The 15,745-nt window shown below is 46.1% G+C and overlaps 1 protein-coding gene across 2 annotated transcripts; it reads right to left on the bottom strand.

Annotated features, from left to right (window-relative positions):
* Positions 1-309: 309 nt before the first annotated feature.
* F2R (coagulation factor II thrombin receptor) lies at positions 310-13,837 on the bottom strand. Of its 2 annotated transcripts, none has more exons than XM_010975018.3 (2): positions 13,540-13,837; positions 310-3,494 (listed from the first exon to the last, which is right to left on the bottom strand). In XM_010975018.3, exons 1-2 carry the CDS (start codon positions 13,625-13,627, stop codon positions 2,299-2,301), a joined length of 1,284 nt encoding a protein of 427 aa, XP_010973320.1. In that variant the 5' UTR covers positions 13,628-13,837; the 3' UTR covers positions 310-2,298. The 2 variants fall into 2 exon arrangements, with proteins under 2 accessions (XP_010973320.1, XP_064337765.1); XM_064481695.1 differs by lacking the exon at positions 13,540-13,837 and adding an exon at positions 4,151-4,395.
* Between the last annotated feature and the right edge of the window lie 1,908 nt (positions 13,838-15,745).

The raw sequence follows: 15,745 nt of genomic DNA, 5'->3' as shown, positions 1-15,745 counted from the left end.
CCAAGCAGCTAACCATCATGAACTACATCACCCAGGTTCCCCTGACCGCTGCGTGGTGGTTAAAATCAGGAGCAACAGGAGGCAAGAGATCAGAGGGTGGGAGGAGAGGAGGTCTGTATTCCTTCCCCCACCAGCTCGGAGCCTGGGGTGGTAACAGCTTCCCCTAATTGCTAGACCCTGGGGCGCATCACCAGTTCTAGTTGGTTCCCTTAACCCTGGCCACCCTTCTGCAAGTGCTCTTCAGCTAAATCCTTAAACTGGCCTTCCTGCTATGCTCTAAAGATACAATACAATTTTATTCCCAAAAGATACCAAGCAGACTTTCAGGTTTATTAATACAGGTTACATACATTTTTTAAAAAAGAACGTTAAAAACAGTGACATAATATTTTGTAAGTACATACTGATAATATAGTAATGATAGTCTTATTAAGTCAGAGGTATTTTAATATAAAAGAATGAATAAACAGTGACAGTATATTTCCACTGAGTTGGATAAAATGAATACAGTAACTAAATTAATGCAGTCAATGTTAGCTTCTACTTATAACACATACATAGATGTAAATTATTCCATGGCTGTTGGAAACAGTTTGCTCTTTTCAATAGGTAAGTATTTGCCTTTTTGTCTGTTTAAAATGCCAACATTTTTTCATAAGGAAAAAAGATCTATTTCAACCTAATTTTCAAATTATTTTGTCAAATACATGAGGGTATTCTGTACTTGACACTCATCATGGGGTTGAAAAATGCTTTTAAAATCATCTCATTAAATCTTAAGAAAAGTGGATGGGAAATACCGAGTAAGTTTCCTGGATTTCAAAGCCAACTCCATTTTCTTCTATCATTTCTAATCAGACTGATGTAATCGATTCGCCTTTAAAAATTTGATTTGAGCAATGTATTGATAAAGCATTTGTAAGTAAATAGTGTCCAACTAAGACAGATTTTCTTAAAAGTCCAATTAGGACTTATTTTTAAAAACACACTTCCTGTACTGTATTATGTTCTCAACTCAAGTTATAACCATAGGAAGCAGTAACCCAAATATTCAAACATCTTCACCTGCCAGGCCTTGATTATGTGCAACTTGCTTGGTGACATCTGGCTGAAAACACTTCTTTACATAATGACGTGTTTCCTTTACACGTATCACACTCTAAGTATCTATCTACTTTGTTCTTCTGAAGAGCAGGTTTCAGTTTTACTCAACTCCACTCGCCCAGCACCCATCCGAGTGCCCAGAGCACAGGAGGGGTGTGTTTGCTGCAGGGGTGTTTCCATCTGAGAACGGTCTTTGTAGCATAACTCCTGGAAGTGAACAGGGCCTTCTTTCTCCATTCTTAAAACGGGCAGAGAAATCTTTTATAGTCATTATCTCTTGAGATAGCACATCCTACTTCGCCAGCTTCTAATGAGCATGATAAGTTCATGGCCAGCCTTTGAGGGAATCCCAGGAGGAGACAGCGAACATGTGGTCCTGATCCCTCTGCTCTCTGAACTGGCCCAGTCTTGTCCCTACCGCTTGGAGTCCTCCATCCAGGGGCAGGTTGCTTTGAAAGCCAACCTAAGGTCACTGGTGAGACCTCTGCTCATTCTTGGTTTACACATATGGTGTGTAAAACAGGAAAATGCTACCCACAGCATATGTTTTCATCTGTTTTAATATTTTTAGGTTTCAAACTTTGATATGTTTCAAATGAAAAACAGCAAAACTTCTACACACAGACAGGACTAAGTCTCAGCCCTCAATAACTTAAACATCGCCGTTGAACAATTTCAAAATACACTTATTTGCAAAAGCTATGTAAGTCCATACGACAGAACACCTCACTATTGACGGACATCTGCAGAATTTCAGGGCTAAACTTCACCAAACTAAACTTTGCATATTAAATCAGAAAGCCAGAGTTTATTTCCATTATCTCTGGTGGAAAAAAAAGAGGGTTTCAAAGTGCCTATTCTATACTGCACTGCAAACAATACAAGTGTGTACACACACACACACACACACACACACACACACACACACCCCTATAATAAGGCATCTAAATACATCAAAAAGCAACATTCAGTTCTTGTTGTAGCACTGGCAATGTTCTCTCGGAACATTCCTGTTATGTTTTCCTGTAACTAACAAATATGTATGCTTAATGGCTCTAGTAAGGAGGCATGCAAATCATACATCCGTTGTTTTAGATGGTACAGTAAATACTTTTTTTGGCAGGGACTAAATAGAATCCTCAGGTTATTTGCTTTTTTCACCTTTTCTTTTTAACTCACTGTCGGTCCCCTTTCCTAAGTTAGCAGCTTCTTGTACATGCTGCTATTCAGGTTACTAGAGCAGGTATCCACTTTACTTGCCATCAGCTGACCGCTGCTGTTGTAACTGCTGGGATCCGAACTTTCTTTGCAGCATAAGATGCTGTAGAGGTACCTCTGGCACTCGGAGGAAGCGTAATAGTAAATCAAGGGGTCAATGCAGCAGCTGATGCTGCTGACACAGACACAGAGGAGGTAGGCGAAGTAGGCAGCCTCCGTCATGGAATTACGGGAAAGGAATGCATAATGGAGAATCAGAAGGATGTTGGTGGGTCCGAAGCAAATGATGAAGATGCAGAAAACGGCAGCCGACAAGAACAACGCCCGGGACTTCTTGGTCTGGTTGGCCACCGTGGAAGAGCTAAGACAGTGAATGATGGACACGTAACAGACTGTGGAAATGGTCAACGGCACGAAAAAGAAGACAGCAGAGAAGGCGGAGAAGTAATAGGCGTAGAAGCCCTCGAGCAGCGTTTCGTTGAGCACGTCGTGACACGTGGTGATGTTGAGCCCCGGCACCTGGCTGGTCTGCTCCTTGAGCAGCAGAGGCACCACTCCCGCGATGGCCATGGCCCAGATGGCCAGACACGTGAAGGAAGCCCGCCCCAGAGTACGCCAGGACAGCGACTGGATGGGATACACCACAGCCAGAAACCGGTCAATGCTGATGACCGTCATGAGCATGATGGAGGCATACATGTTACAGTAGAACGCTGCAGTGACGAAGCGACACATCGCAGACCCAAAACTCCAGTCACTTCCGGAAAAGTAGTAGCTGATCTTAAATGGGAGCACAGACACGAAGAGCACGTCTGCCGTGGCCAAGTGCAGCATGTACACCACAGCCGGCTTCTTGACCTTCATCTTCAAGACGAACACGACAATGGCCATGATGTTTAGAGGAAGGCTTACTACGAACACGCCGGTGTAGACGGAGGGGATGAAGAGAGTCAGCCAGGTGCTGGTCAGATAGCCCAAGGCATCATTTGAGATGAACACGTGGGGTAATTTTTGAGGAGGATTGCTTTGATTGACGGAGCTTGATCTGCCTTCAGTGAACTCACTCTCATTTCTTTCCTCCTCATCCCTCAGTGGGATTGGTTCGAATCCACTGGGTAAATTCATGAGAAAAAATGACCGGACACGGAAAGTACTATTTGTTGTTTCTGGCTCTGAAAAATAAAATTAAAAACATGAATGAAAATGGCAAAAGGGACAAGGAGAGAGTACATTTTACTTTTGCTTTCTGTTTTCTTCCTAGGAGAGCAGATGGTAAAGAGCAGGAGATGTGCAAAGGATTACAGACTTTGTCAGGGGATTAGCTAACTCGGAGTTTTGTTTTGGCACAAGCAAATATTTTTCAAACTCTGCTCCCTGGAGGGACAGAGGTGAATGACATACTTTCCAAGTTCAACCCTGCAGACATCAGGACAGGCTGATGCAGAGGAAAAAAAGCCGTGACGTCTTTTCTATATGAGCCACTGTCTCTATACACAAACCACTCCTAGGCTATTTGACGTCTCTGTCCTCCATAGGCCTTCATGCATACATTTTCTCCATTTAGTTTGTGGCCATCCCTTGAAACTCATCCTTCCCAGTGGAAAAACCCACATAGACAGTTGAGGGGACTTCATTTATGTTATAAAGCTAGAGGCAAAATCGTGTGGGACCAGGGGTCCCATTTCCATGACCATTATGCATGTGACAGGAGCTTTCCTTACTATCTTTAGGGTGTTTACACAGGAGAATGACCCAAATCTCTCATCATATTTGGGTCCAAACTGCAGTCCCTCTGGTTATCTTCTAAATATAACTGCTAGGTACCTACCACTTTAGTCATCTTCCTGTTCCTTCCCCAGCAGGTCAGTGGAGAAGCAGATGCTCTAGGCCAGTGGCCTTCTTCAGCTCAGCTCCAAAGTGCTACGTGCATTGAGGGAGATGCCAGGCCAACCAAGCTCTTTTGAGTAGCAACCCAGGAGTTTAAAATAAAGGCTCAGAGGCAAAAGAGTCCTTCTTTTCTCACCCTCCTCCACCAAAAACACACATTTGTAATGTTCATCAAAGAAAGGCAACACTGAGCCACTGGAACTCAACCAGCTTTCCTTTCCCGGGAGTTTTGCTAACGTTCTGTCACGGAGGAGACTTGGACAAAGAGCCTTCACTGGGCCTTGGGAATTGGAGGAACCAGGGGAGAAGCCACAGGGGGAAAAGGATGAGGTTTCTATCACTGGGGGTGTTGACCACAAACGCTGGACCCACAGGCCACTCAGAAGTGGTGCTGTAAGTGGTGTAGTGAATGCTGGCTGGAAATTGGGTCAGTATAGTGCATTTTTAAGGCCTTTGGTTTTATTTTTCAGTAGTGAAGGCTTTCTGCAAACAAAAACTGACCCAAAGAAGCATTACACGATAAGAGAGAGATTTCTGATTCCATAAGGTCCTACCAGACCTGACCACCCTCTCGACAGAAATCACAAACTCTGGGTCCCTTTCCTCCCCCAAATCAATGGCCTAAAGGCATTTAGGTTCACAGGGTGGTACTGGGGAGGGGAGGGATGGATCGTGAAAGAAAGGATGGCAACTGATAGGTTTCTTGTTTTCAGTGGCTTTTAGCTTAAGGCCAAAGTCAGTGCCACAAAAGATGGCTGAAACTCAGATTGAAAACCAGTCTCAGGGGCCTGAAGGATCAACCAGAGGGCCGAGGTCAGGGCCACCGACGTCCCTGGAAGGCGAGGAGAGGATCCCAGGAAAGAAGAAGAGAGGGAGAGGGAGCCCTGAATTCCAGCGCAAGCTCTGCCCCTGGCTCTGCCGATGCTAGGCCTGGCTAGGGCCTGCGTGCTTAGGGGAGGGTGCGGAGCGGCTCTGCTAAACTTAAAAGAACTGAAGGGATAACTGAGCTTTTTGCTCAGAGAGGGAGAGGTTGCAGTTTCAGTTTGAGTCCAACCAAATTAGCTGCCTGCTAAAGCAATAACACCAAAATTCAAAATCAGCCAATATAGAAAGAATCAGGCAAGTATGATCCATCTCAAGAAAAAAGGACAGTCAATGGAAACCAATCCCAAGAGGACCCGGATGTCAGAATTAACAGATAAGCATTTTAAAAGATGTGGCGCAACTATACTCCGCGAAGTGAAGAAAATATTTCATTGAAATGAATGAAAAAAATAGAAAAAAAGCAATGAAACAAACCAATGGAAATTCTAGCTAGAAAATAAAATGCATTTTTCCAAAATGAAGAGCAGCGCTAGGGAAGCACCAATGAGAGATGATAGAAGGCTCGGATGACCTCAGCAAGGTCATGAGTGGGTCCCCTGAGGTGAAGGGGTGGCCCGACAGACCCGTCACAGGACAAGGACAAACATGTGCAGTGGTGAGCCTCTGAGTGCACATACACACATCTAGACTGTTTCCCAGGGTGAGGAAGCGTTTCTGCTTCATCTCGGAGTCTCCAGTACCTCGCCCTGCACTTAAATTGGCTTTTCATCACAGATTTGCATTCTAATCCTGGCTCTACCAGGAGTCACTTAACCCCTCTGAACTCAGTCTCAGCATCATTAAAATGGGATCCCAGTGTCTGTCTGGCCTACAAATCTGGCAACTGGGAGCATCACATGTGAAATAGGACGTATGTTCACTTTGTAAACTTCAAAAATCAATCAGTGTAAGAAATGATTATCCTTCCCCTCCCACTTCAATGTAGCTTGCTTTTTGCTCACTCTCAATGATTTTCTTTTATTTTTTAAATTTTAAAAGTTTTTTTCTAATTTTTTTCTTTTTCGGGGGAGGGGTTAGGTTTATTTATTTATTTATTTTTAATAGAGGTACTGGGGATTGAACCCAGGACCTTGTACATGCTAAGCAGGCACTCTACCACTGAGCTATAACCTTCCTGCCCTGTTATTTTAAATTAAAATGGAATCTGTGTTCCTCTTCCCTCCCTAAACATTTAGCAATGTTTAGTTTTCCAGAGTGACACGGGACATGAGGGGCCTGTAAGGTACCTAGTCCCAGTGTTCAGAGCTGTAAATCAAATTTCACATTCACAGCCTTTTCTGCAAGTATTGCTTCCTTCCCCTTGTGACGCATCTAATTCACTCTGCATCGTGACCCTGGCACGTGGAGGCCCAACACTGGTACAGCGGCCCCAGTGGGAGGTGAGGCTACCCTTGAGGTCATGATGAATGTGTGGGAGCCGAAGAAGAGAATGAATGGGTTTTGGCATTTTCAGACCACAGAGATATGCATCCTCGAAAGCGCTGACCCACAGGAACCTTAAAATAATGCCCAACTCTCTGCTGCAGCTTTGGGAACCTGGTCAGATTAAGGACTCCCATCATGCACGGAGGGGAGAAAAGCACACGCGCACACACACGTGTTCACACAGTGGGGCGTCAAGACATTCCTGAGAGGAGTGACACCACTTGAAAACTACTGAACATTCATCACTAAGCTCTCAGAGGCTATCACTTGATCTGAAAGGCTTGACTCTAGTTAGTACTTTGGGAATAAGTATTTGTTTTCCAAAATTTCCTCCCTGGCTAGGCCTTCTTGGGCAGTACGGTGTTTAAGGTCAGAAGCGCTATACCCACTGGAATAGGAAATTTTTCTAGGCTGGAGCCCAGGAAGAATGCATAATCCCGTGATTAAATGTCATCGCCTAAGGTGTCACCTTTTCTTGCCACCACAGGTTTGGTATTTTGGCTTTTAAGAAATTAAAGAACAACAGTAAATTTTGTTTGTTTATTTAAATATATACCAGCATCAAAGAAAGAACAAAACCAATTCCAGGTGATTAAATGTATCTAACTAGCTCAAGCCCCTCAGGCTGAAATTTGAGTTTGGGTATCTTGCTTTTCCTCTGGTCCGAGCACAACTCATAGGTCAAGGAGAATGTGTACAAAAGGCTCTTGTAACTCATCTTCTGTGTTTTTATTGTTAAGCTGTGGTTTCAAAAAAAAAAAAAAAAAAAAAAAAAAGCTCAGGTCCTAAAATTGGTTCTTATGCTTCTTTTTAAGTTTCACCTAATTTAGGTATCTCCAAATGGCTTTAGAGTACTTCTGTTATTGAATATACCACATGGCTAATGAGTTTAAATGTGGACTAACTCTGGAGATTTTTAAAAATTAGTACGTCAGGCACAGTGCTTTCTCTGACGTTGATGAGATCTGGTCTGGAAGCAGAGTGGTGACCAGATGGTCTTTCCAGGTCCCACGTGATCCTGGGATACATACCATGTCAGCGTCCCACCACTTGCCAGCCTTGTTTCTGACTCAGAGGTCTGCCCTAGAGGACTCATGCTTTTGGGGAATTAATAAACTGGAAGTCCTAGGACCTTGTCCACATTCACACACCCAGCAGGATAGCTGTACCCTGCACTTCGCCGTGAGTGAATCAGCATTAGGGGCTAAAGAGAAATAAAGAAGAGGATGGTGGGAAAATGATACATACCAACTCCATCAAGTGGAAAACAGTAGCGTTACTGGAATCCACTGCTTCAAATGCAAATGCTTGCCACGGAAAGAAATGTTCTTTAAAGAAATGGCTGGTTACAGATTGCAGGGTGGGGGAGGAAATACACCAGATGGGCCTTGAATGTCTTTAAAGAACATTAGGGTCAGTTCGCAAACACTCTGAAGTCAATCCAAAGGGGCTCCCCATTGGCCGAAGATCATTAAAAGAACAATGATGGGAATGAATGGAAACACTAGAAACATGTCATAAATGTTAAGATCCACGAGTTCATAATGACGCTCAAAGGAAAGTAAAACTTTTTTGTCACCTTTAGAGGAAATGTAGGGTCTGAAAATCAGTAAATAAAGGAAAGATTCAAGCATTTATCTTGCCTTTTCTAGTACATATTTCAGGGAAACCAGTCAATGAGGGAAGTTTCTTTAGAAAGCAATTCCAGGTTATAAGCACAGGAACACTAACAGATTTAGAAACACCTCTTAAAGCTCTTAGTGAAAGAATGAATTTAGCTCAATGATCATCAGTGGCTGTGAAAACCATTGGGTGAAAGGATGGGTGATGGGGAACTTTCTAATGGCTGGATGAAGCTGACAACACGCGAGTCTGCTGAGTAACCTTAAGATCTCAAAAATAGAGACAACTGGAGGTGATGGAACAGGAAGAACATAGCAGCACTGCTGAGGAAGTCTTGCAAAAAAAAACCAAATTTGAATCAGGGTTAGCTCCCAGATGTACCACAGTACAGTAAACGCAGAGGAAAGAAGGGCATGGTGGGCACCCTACAAGATGCAGCTGGCCAGGCCCAGGATGCAGGGAAGTCTAGAAGACCAATGACCGAGTTTCTCTGATAAACAGACTTTAAAAAAGAGAAGGGAAGCCATTACAGATTAAAAGAGATTTAAGAGCTATAGCAGCCTGATGCAATGGTGGGCGTTGTTTGATTCTGATTCAAATAAACCGACTGTAAAAAGCATTAAGAGACAGTGAAATGTGAACACTGACTGAATAGTACATGGCACTAAGAAATTGTTCAGGTGTTATCATGGTATTGTGGTTGTGTGAAAAAAAGAGTTCTTATCTCTAAGGATATGTACCAATGTATTTATGGATGAAATGATATAGTGTCTGGGATTTGCTCTAAAACTGTCCATTTGGGGAGGAGGAAAGTGAGGGCATAGATAAAACAGGCTATAAAGGGTAACTGTACTGTTCACTTTTGGATATGTTTGAAAATCTCCATAATGAAAAGTGAAAAAAAAAAGAACAAATATTTTATGCACATTTACTTGCCACTAGAAACAAAGGACAATGGTTTTTGTTTTGTCTTAGTTTTGAAGGGGAAAAAGTTCTTGAACATTTGTGTCAACATAGTTTTACACTGAGAGAATTGATTTGATACCAAATCCTCAAAGGCTTTTCTGGAATATGGAAGAGTTGGTGTTTAAAGAACACTTAACATTTGTTGAGCACCTACTATGTGCCAGCTACTTCGCTTACCTTACCTCCTGTAACTCTAACATTTTTAAGAGATAAGCCCCTCATTTTATGGACAACATGGAAGCACAGAGAGGCTAAGTAAGTAATCCACAGTCACCCAGCTAGAAAGTGGAGGAAGCAGGACCTGAACCCAGATCTGCCTGGGTCTAAAACTCATACCCTTTGAACCACATATCACATAACCCTGTCTCTTTAAAAAAACTTGTGAATTCAGGACCTAAAAGAGTACTTTTTTTTTCCTCTGAGTATTTCACTTAACAATGAATCTGCCCACCCTTTTTAACTAGAGCAGGCAGCACACGGCCACACGGACACACAAGTGAAGCTGATGACCGGCACAGCTGTTGCTTGGGAACTCAGGAGTCCTGCTGACCTTGGCTTCACACCCACCACATGCCAGCAACCCAGTCCTCACAGACAGGACGGATGTACTAGAGACACATTCAAGGACAAAACCGAGAAAAAAATCTTCAAAATACTGTTGGAGATGAGGCAGAAGCAAGAGCAAGTGAACAAAAATCTATGTTGTGGAAAAGCCAGAATTAAAGATAAAATAAATACAGAATTAAGAAGAGGTTGCCAGTGTCTAAGGCTCCTCTCCCATCCCATGGCCTGGAGCAGGGACTCAGCAGAGGGCGCAGGAAGGCAAGTCTGGGAGGAGGCGAGGAGAGGGCAGGTTACAGGAAGTAAAGACAATCAGAAAATCTAAATGTTGGTGCACCTGAGGCCAGAGCAGGCACTGAGAAGTGTGTGGGCCCCTCCTGAAGGCAGGGCCTGACGCGTCGGAACACTGACGCGAGGGCCTCTCTGGGGAGGACTCTGAGTCCCCCTGTGCTCCAGGCCTGTTCTCCACCACGTTCCCAGCCCAGGCCCCAGCTCCCTGCAAATGCTGCCGTCTACTCTCCCAGACCCTAAGTTAAAAGGAAAACTAACTCACAGTAAAGGGTTTTAATAATCACCAACCCCTCTGGAACCAAGCTGTCTCCATCCCCAACCCCACCCAAGTCCTACTGCAGATTGTAACGTGAACTCAAACAAAGTCTGTTTTAGATATAATACAAACCATCACAAACAGCACTTCCTGGAAAGCAGGACTCTTCCCGTAAAGCCAATAAGGCCCTCAGGTCTGCTGCCTGCGGAGCAATGCACTGCACCTGCTGTACTGGGTTTTAAATGATGGCAGAGACTTGACAGTGGTTATGAAATCAACGTACAGGACTGTGAGGAGCATTAAAAAAATGGAATGTGCAGAAAACATTGGTGCGCATAGCACGCGGTAAAGGTGAGCACTGGTTGATGAAACCTGTTTCTGTACACTGCAGACCAGGCGTATTTACCGCACACACATTCACTATTGTGTCGTCATGTAAAGCGCATCTCTTACAGGTCCTACTGCTGGTTAGCAAAGAAGAAAATACTGGAAACATCCCTTTACAAGACCATAATACCTGATTTCTAACCCACCATAGACTTGAAGTATAAATAGATTAGATTAGATTACATCCTTCCCTAAAGTTCAATAAATGTGTTTTGAAGTGCAAATTATAGATTATTCCTGTTATTTCCAACAGCAAGTTCTTTTGATAGCAAATAAATGTATAAAGGCCTGTAGAGCCTTTCAAGTGGCGAGACATCATTGGATGCCTTGGGATGGAGGAAAAGGAGGTGTAACTTCATGGGTTTTTCTAAGTACCGTCACAGGGTCAGTGTGGGAGAGGGTGTTTGGGGGAAGCTCAGCCTACAAAGAAAGAGAGAAAGAGCTATATATTCTGACAGTTTCAGGCATAAGCAAGAGAGGGTGGAAGGCAGAATGAAAGAAACCACAAAACAAGGAAACAGAAAATTCTCATCGTTGAAACTGAATCCTCGATACTAGCATCGTAGTCAAAATAAACCAAGGCCGGGTTCCTAGTGAGGCTCCTGGGGTATCTTGGGGAGTATCCTGTAGCAAACCCAGGGTCCTGGTGACTCCATGGTCTCAGTGGAATTCCAGAGCAGGCTCAGCTGAGTTCCAGTTTGCCAGGGTGACAAGGATTGGGGTGACCTGACTGAGGGAGGAGAGAAGGGGCAGAAAAGAGCACAGGGCAGACAACCAGCCAGAAGCACTTTGGAAAAGGAGCAAACTCAGAGCTGCTGAGAAACACTGGTCCACGCAGACATGAAGGGCTGGGAAATGCTGAGCCAGAGAGATGGAGGGAGGGCTGGAATGGCCACTAGCAGAGACGCCATGGGAAGACTCCTGAGAAATGGCAAATGCCTCAAAAACTGCCCTCAAAAAGAGGAGCAATGGTCACATTGGCAGAGAGCTGACCATCATGATATGTCCTATAAAGATAAAGAGCCACATCCACTAAGGAAGGAAGGAAGGAAGGAATGAAATAATGAGTGGATGAGAAAGAGAGAGAAGCAAGAAAGGAAAGGTGGAAGGAATTCAGATAGAGACTGCAGTAGAAAATTACTTGCTGACTCATAAGAAATTTGACTTCCAGGGGTCTCTGGTGGCCTTAAAGCAGCATCACTGTCCAGTTTTGTGTCTTCTGTTGGGCTTCAGACCACAGTCTCCCAGTAACAGCCAATTAATTGGCTCGGGCTTTGACACAGACTATGACACTTGACACGCATTCCTTTTCTTCTCTCCCTCCCAAAGTGGTCCCAGCATCCAGCATAGATAAATCAGCCAATGTTATTCAGCTATCTTTCTGTCTACACCAGTGCTGTGCATCTTAGGATGCACCATTCAGGTTGATGAGGCAGTAAGAAGTGTGGCAGAAACAAGTCTTCACTTGCTAAAAGAGGCCAAAAATCTTTCCCGGGGGGGCCACTGTGAGGAAAGGTGATGACCATAGATGCCACATTTGTATAAACCTATTCTCTACCCCACCATCCAAATTGCAACCAAAAGTTTGTGTTCTTAAGAGCTTGTCCCACAATAAAATTACTAAGTGATATCTGACATCAGTGTCACCATACACTGATGGAGTTCTCCATGCATCCCCAGACACCCCAGGAGATAAGGCTCACATTATCCAGACACAGGCCAGCAGTTGCTGCAGAACTCTGGGCTCCTGTGTGGGGCTCTGAATTTTCCCAGAAGCATCACCTCAAAACTCACCCTGAGCAAAGACAGAGAATAGAGAAAAGGATGTCTCTATCACCTCTTAATTTCCATGCGCCCACACTCTGGTGTGAAAACAACAGTGTACACGCTCTTTCACAGATGAGAAAAACACCTAGAATTTGTTTGTGTGAAAAAAAGGGGGTGCTGAAAGCTTAAAAAGTACGATCGCTATAAAGAAATAAAAACATTTTCTCCCTCACTTTCTAAATAGCATCTTTAAAAACAACCTCTCTGCTCTGCTTTTCTTAGGGAGGTTGGAAAATACATTTATTTATTTGCTCAAATAGCCGGATACTTAAAAATACTACACTATTAGTAATAACTGTATTCTAGGTGAGCAACCTCTTCCTGGCACCAGATCAAAAACTGAAATGCTGAAATCCCATAGGGTCTGAGAGAGTTCTGAGGCAGGGATCTCTTAACTCACTGGGAAGACGAGGGTCCAGATAACAAACAAACAAAGCCTCCCAGCCGCCACGACTGCCTCGTGGCCACCCGGTTATCGCCCTGCGCCCGGCTCCATGAGCAGCTCCCGCACACAAGGCCCGTGCCAGGGGCCGCTGCTACTGATTTTCTACTAAACGTGCCAAGCAACCAAGCTTTTCGCTACACCACTTTTTTCGCCTGTAAAACGTGCAAGAAAAACAATTCAAACAAAACAAAACTTAAGCGGGAGCTCGGTTCCCCACCTCATCTTGAAAAGACCGGAACGTTTGTTGGTGGAGCAACGTGAAACCCTTTCTTTTTGGGGTAGTTCTGGAAGAAACAGGCCACACAGTGACAGCAAATGCAACGAGGAACCTCAGGCTTCGCCCAAGAAAATCCGACCCACTCCTCCTCCATATCCAGCACTGCCACAGGCCGGCTGCATCCTCCAAAACCGAGCGCAAAGGGACATCAGCTGGGCCCCAAGTGGGGTGGGACGGGCACCCCACCTGGATATGAGTGGGGGAGGCTCTGATCTCAGCCCAAACGTCTGTCTGGCTCCCAGACGACGCGGTGGCAGAAGGTGCGGTTAGGGGCACCCACTGGGTCCCTGCGCGTTGTCCCTTATCCTCCAGCTTCCCCATTCTGGCCGGGGCCCCTGCTGCGGGCTCGAGGGAAGGCTGGGAGGAAATGCCGGCGGCAGCTCTTACCTGCCTTTTGGCCTGGGGTGCGGGCCGACAGCAGAGGGCCGCAAAGACTGAGCCCCGCGGCGACCACCAGCAGCCACCGCGGCCCCATTGTCCGGGGGCTCGGCGCGCTCGGCGGCGCTGCGCTGCTGCGGGAGTCTGGCCGCGCCGCCGGGAGGCTCGGGCTGCAAGCTGTCCCTCCTCGCGCGGGGTCCAGCGAGGGGCCGGGCCGGGCCGGGCGGGCAGAGAGCTCGCTGCCGCTGGGCAGGAAGAGACGGCTCGGTGTCGCCCGGCGGCTCGGCGAGTCTGGCGGCGCTGCGCAGGACAAGGGGCGCTGGGCGCGGGGCGCGGGCGGGGGCGGGGCGCGCGGGCGCCGGGCCGGAAAGGGCGCCCCCCAGCGCCAAGGTGCGCCTCCACACGGCCGCCGCCCGCCAGTCCCGTCGCTAGGCTGACCTCCCGGCTCCGCCACCTGGCCGCCCGCCCAGCGCCCCAGTTGAAGGCCACTGCCCCGCGGGGGAACCCAAGAAAGACGTTGTTTCCTTGGTCTTCGCCTTTGATCTGCGAAGCTATCAGTAACTGATTCTGGTGTGGTCCTTGGAACGGGCCGCTCGGCCTCTCCTTATTCTCCTGGGGAGCAAAGACGTTAGCAGAGAACCTTGGATCAGGGATGCGCCCCAGGAGCCCTCCCTGCCCCCAGGGCCAGGCACTGGACCTCAGGCCCAGCGCTGCGGCCCTTTATCTTTGAAAGTGACTTCTGTTTTGTCATTTGAGAATAGTGGATTGAAACGTTTACACTGTAGCGACAGAGTTGTCCGCTGATGAGAAGGGGCTTCCAGGTTTGAGCAGGATTCTTAGTATTTCTCATTCGCTTCTCTTTATTTCGCCACTTCGATATTTCATACGTGGAGCACATATTTCATCGACAAGCTGACTGCGAGTGGAACTAATCATCTGGTACCAAGAGCAGCTGCTTCTCCCTCGTGCTCCGGCACGGCTGCAACTTTTTCCCTTTAACAAGAGCTCTCAGCTCAGCCGCGCGCTAGAACTACCTGCGCGGCTTTGTCCAGGAGGTGAGCGGACTAGGTGTTCCCTACGCCCCGCGCAGTACTGGGCGCCTCCTGCGAAAGGGATGCCCGGAGAGCGAAGTGCCCAGGTTAACTCATAAGGGCGCTCACACTTCCCCGTACCTGTTAACAGAGTGGCCGAATTCAAGTCAGGCCAGGGAACACTCGAGCCTGTGGCTAAGGGCCCCCTGGAGGGCAGCGGCGCTGAAGCTCCGCAAGGAGGCTGATTATTTTGCTTAGAGAGCATTATCTAGTGAGCACGTCTTTCAGACCGCAAAGGACCTATTTAGGTCCCCTCAACTGAACATTTCTGGGAAAGTTTACCCGCAGCCCCTTCTCCTCCCAGATGTGGGGGTGTGTCCTGCACCCTGTGGCTGATAAACTGTTACTGAGAGTCACTGGTCATGGAATTGAGACGAACACGGACGATGTCATTCCCTTCAACCAGTGGAGAAAATACAGAAGAGACCATTTCCTTCTTATTTCCCTCATTATCCTCAGAGCACAGAAGTTGCTCATTTACAGAATAATCCAATTAAATGACGCTATTAAAAAAATTTCCCTCTTCATTCTCCAAGGAAAACATAACCAAGAGTAGATGTGAACTATTAAGATTATTTATTTCTCCACTCTCTATTAACATTCTATTTATATTTTATCAACCCTAAGATGCCTCTGATTTTAAAACATTATTTGAATTTATGTACCACGAACAAGAAAAAAATGCTGCCAATTAAATCATTGCTTGTAAGAGACATCTCAATTTCAGGATTGTTTAAACATGAGGAAAGGACACCTTGAGACAGGAGGGAAGGGGGCAGGGCACAGCCACTCGAGGAATGACAGCAATTTAACACCAAAATAGTAGAAGATTCACCAAAATGGTGGAAGATTCAACTCCTAGTTGGCTTTGAGGATTAAGAGGTTTGACTTCTAGGAGAACTTGAGCTTCATTATATGCTCATTGTAACAGCGTGATAAGTAACATGTCCACAGGCGCGTGACAGTCCCAAGGATAACCGCAAAAGGCCAAAGAATGGGCGGTGGCCCAGTTCCTGGGAATCCCAGCCTCCTCCCCAGAGTAGTTGAAATGGTCCCACTTGTAGGCGTGTGAAGCTGCTGAGCCCATAAAAACTGACACCACCACTCCTAGCGCCCTTTTCTTC

The sequence above is a fragment of the Camelus dromedarius genome, chromosome 3 (assembly GCF_036321535.1).
Source record: "Camelus dromedarius isolate mCamDro1 chromosome 3, mCamDro1.pat, whole genome shotgun sequence".
NCBI classification, from domain to species: Eukaryota; Metazoa; Chordata; class Mammalia; order Artiodactyla; family Camelidae; genus Camelus; species Camelus dromedarius.
The sequence above is the reverse complement of the archived record's forward strand: the minus strand, read 5'-3'. Positions and strand labels throughout refer to the sequence as shown.

Excerpts from the sequence above, each read along its gene's own strand:
- F2R (XM_010975018.3), bottom strand. The coding sequence starts at position 13,627 with ATGGGGCCGCGGTGGCTGCTGGTGGTCGCCGCGGGGCTCAGTCTTTGC. Across the intron at positions 3,495-13,539 it reads CACCCCAGGCCAAAAGGCAG|AGCCAGAAACAACAAATAGT; the intron begins GTAAGAGCTGCC and ends TTTATTTTTCAG.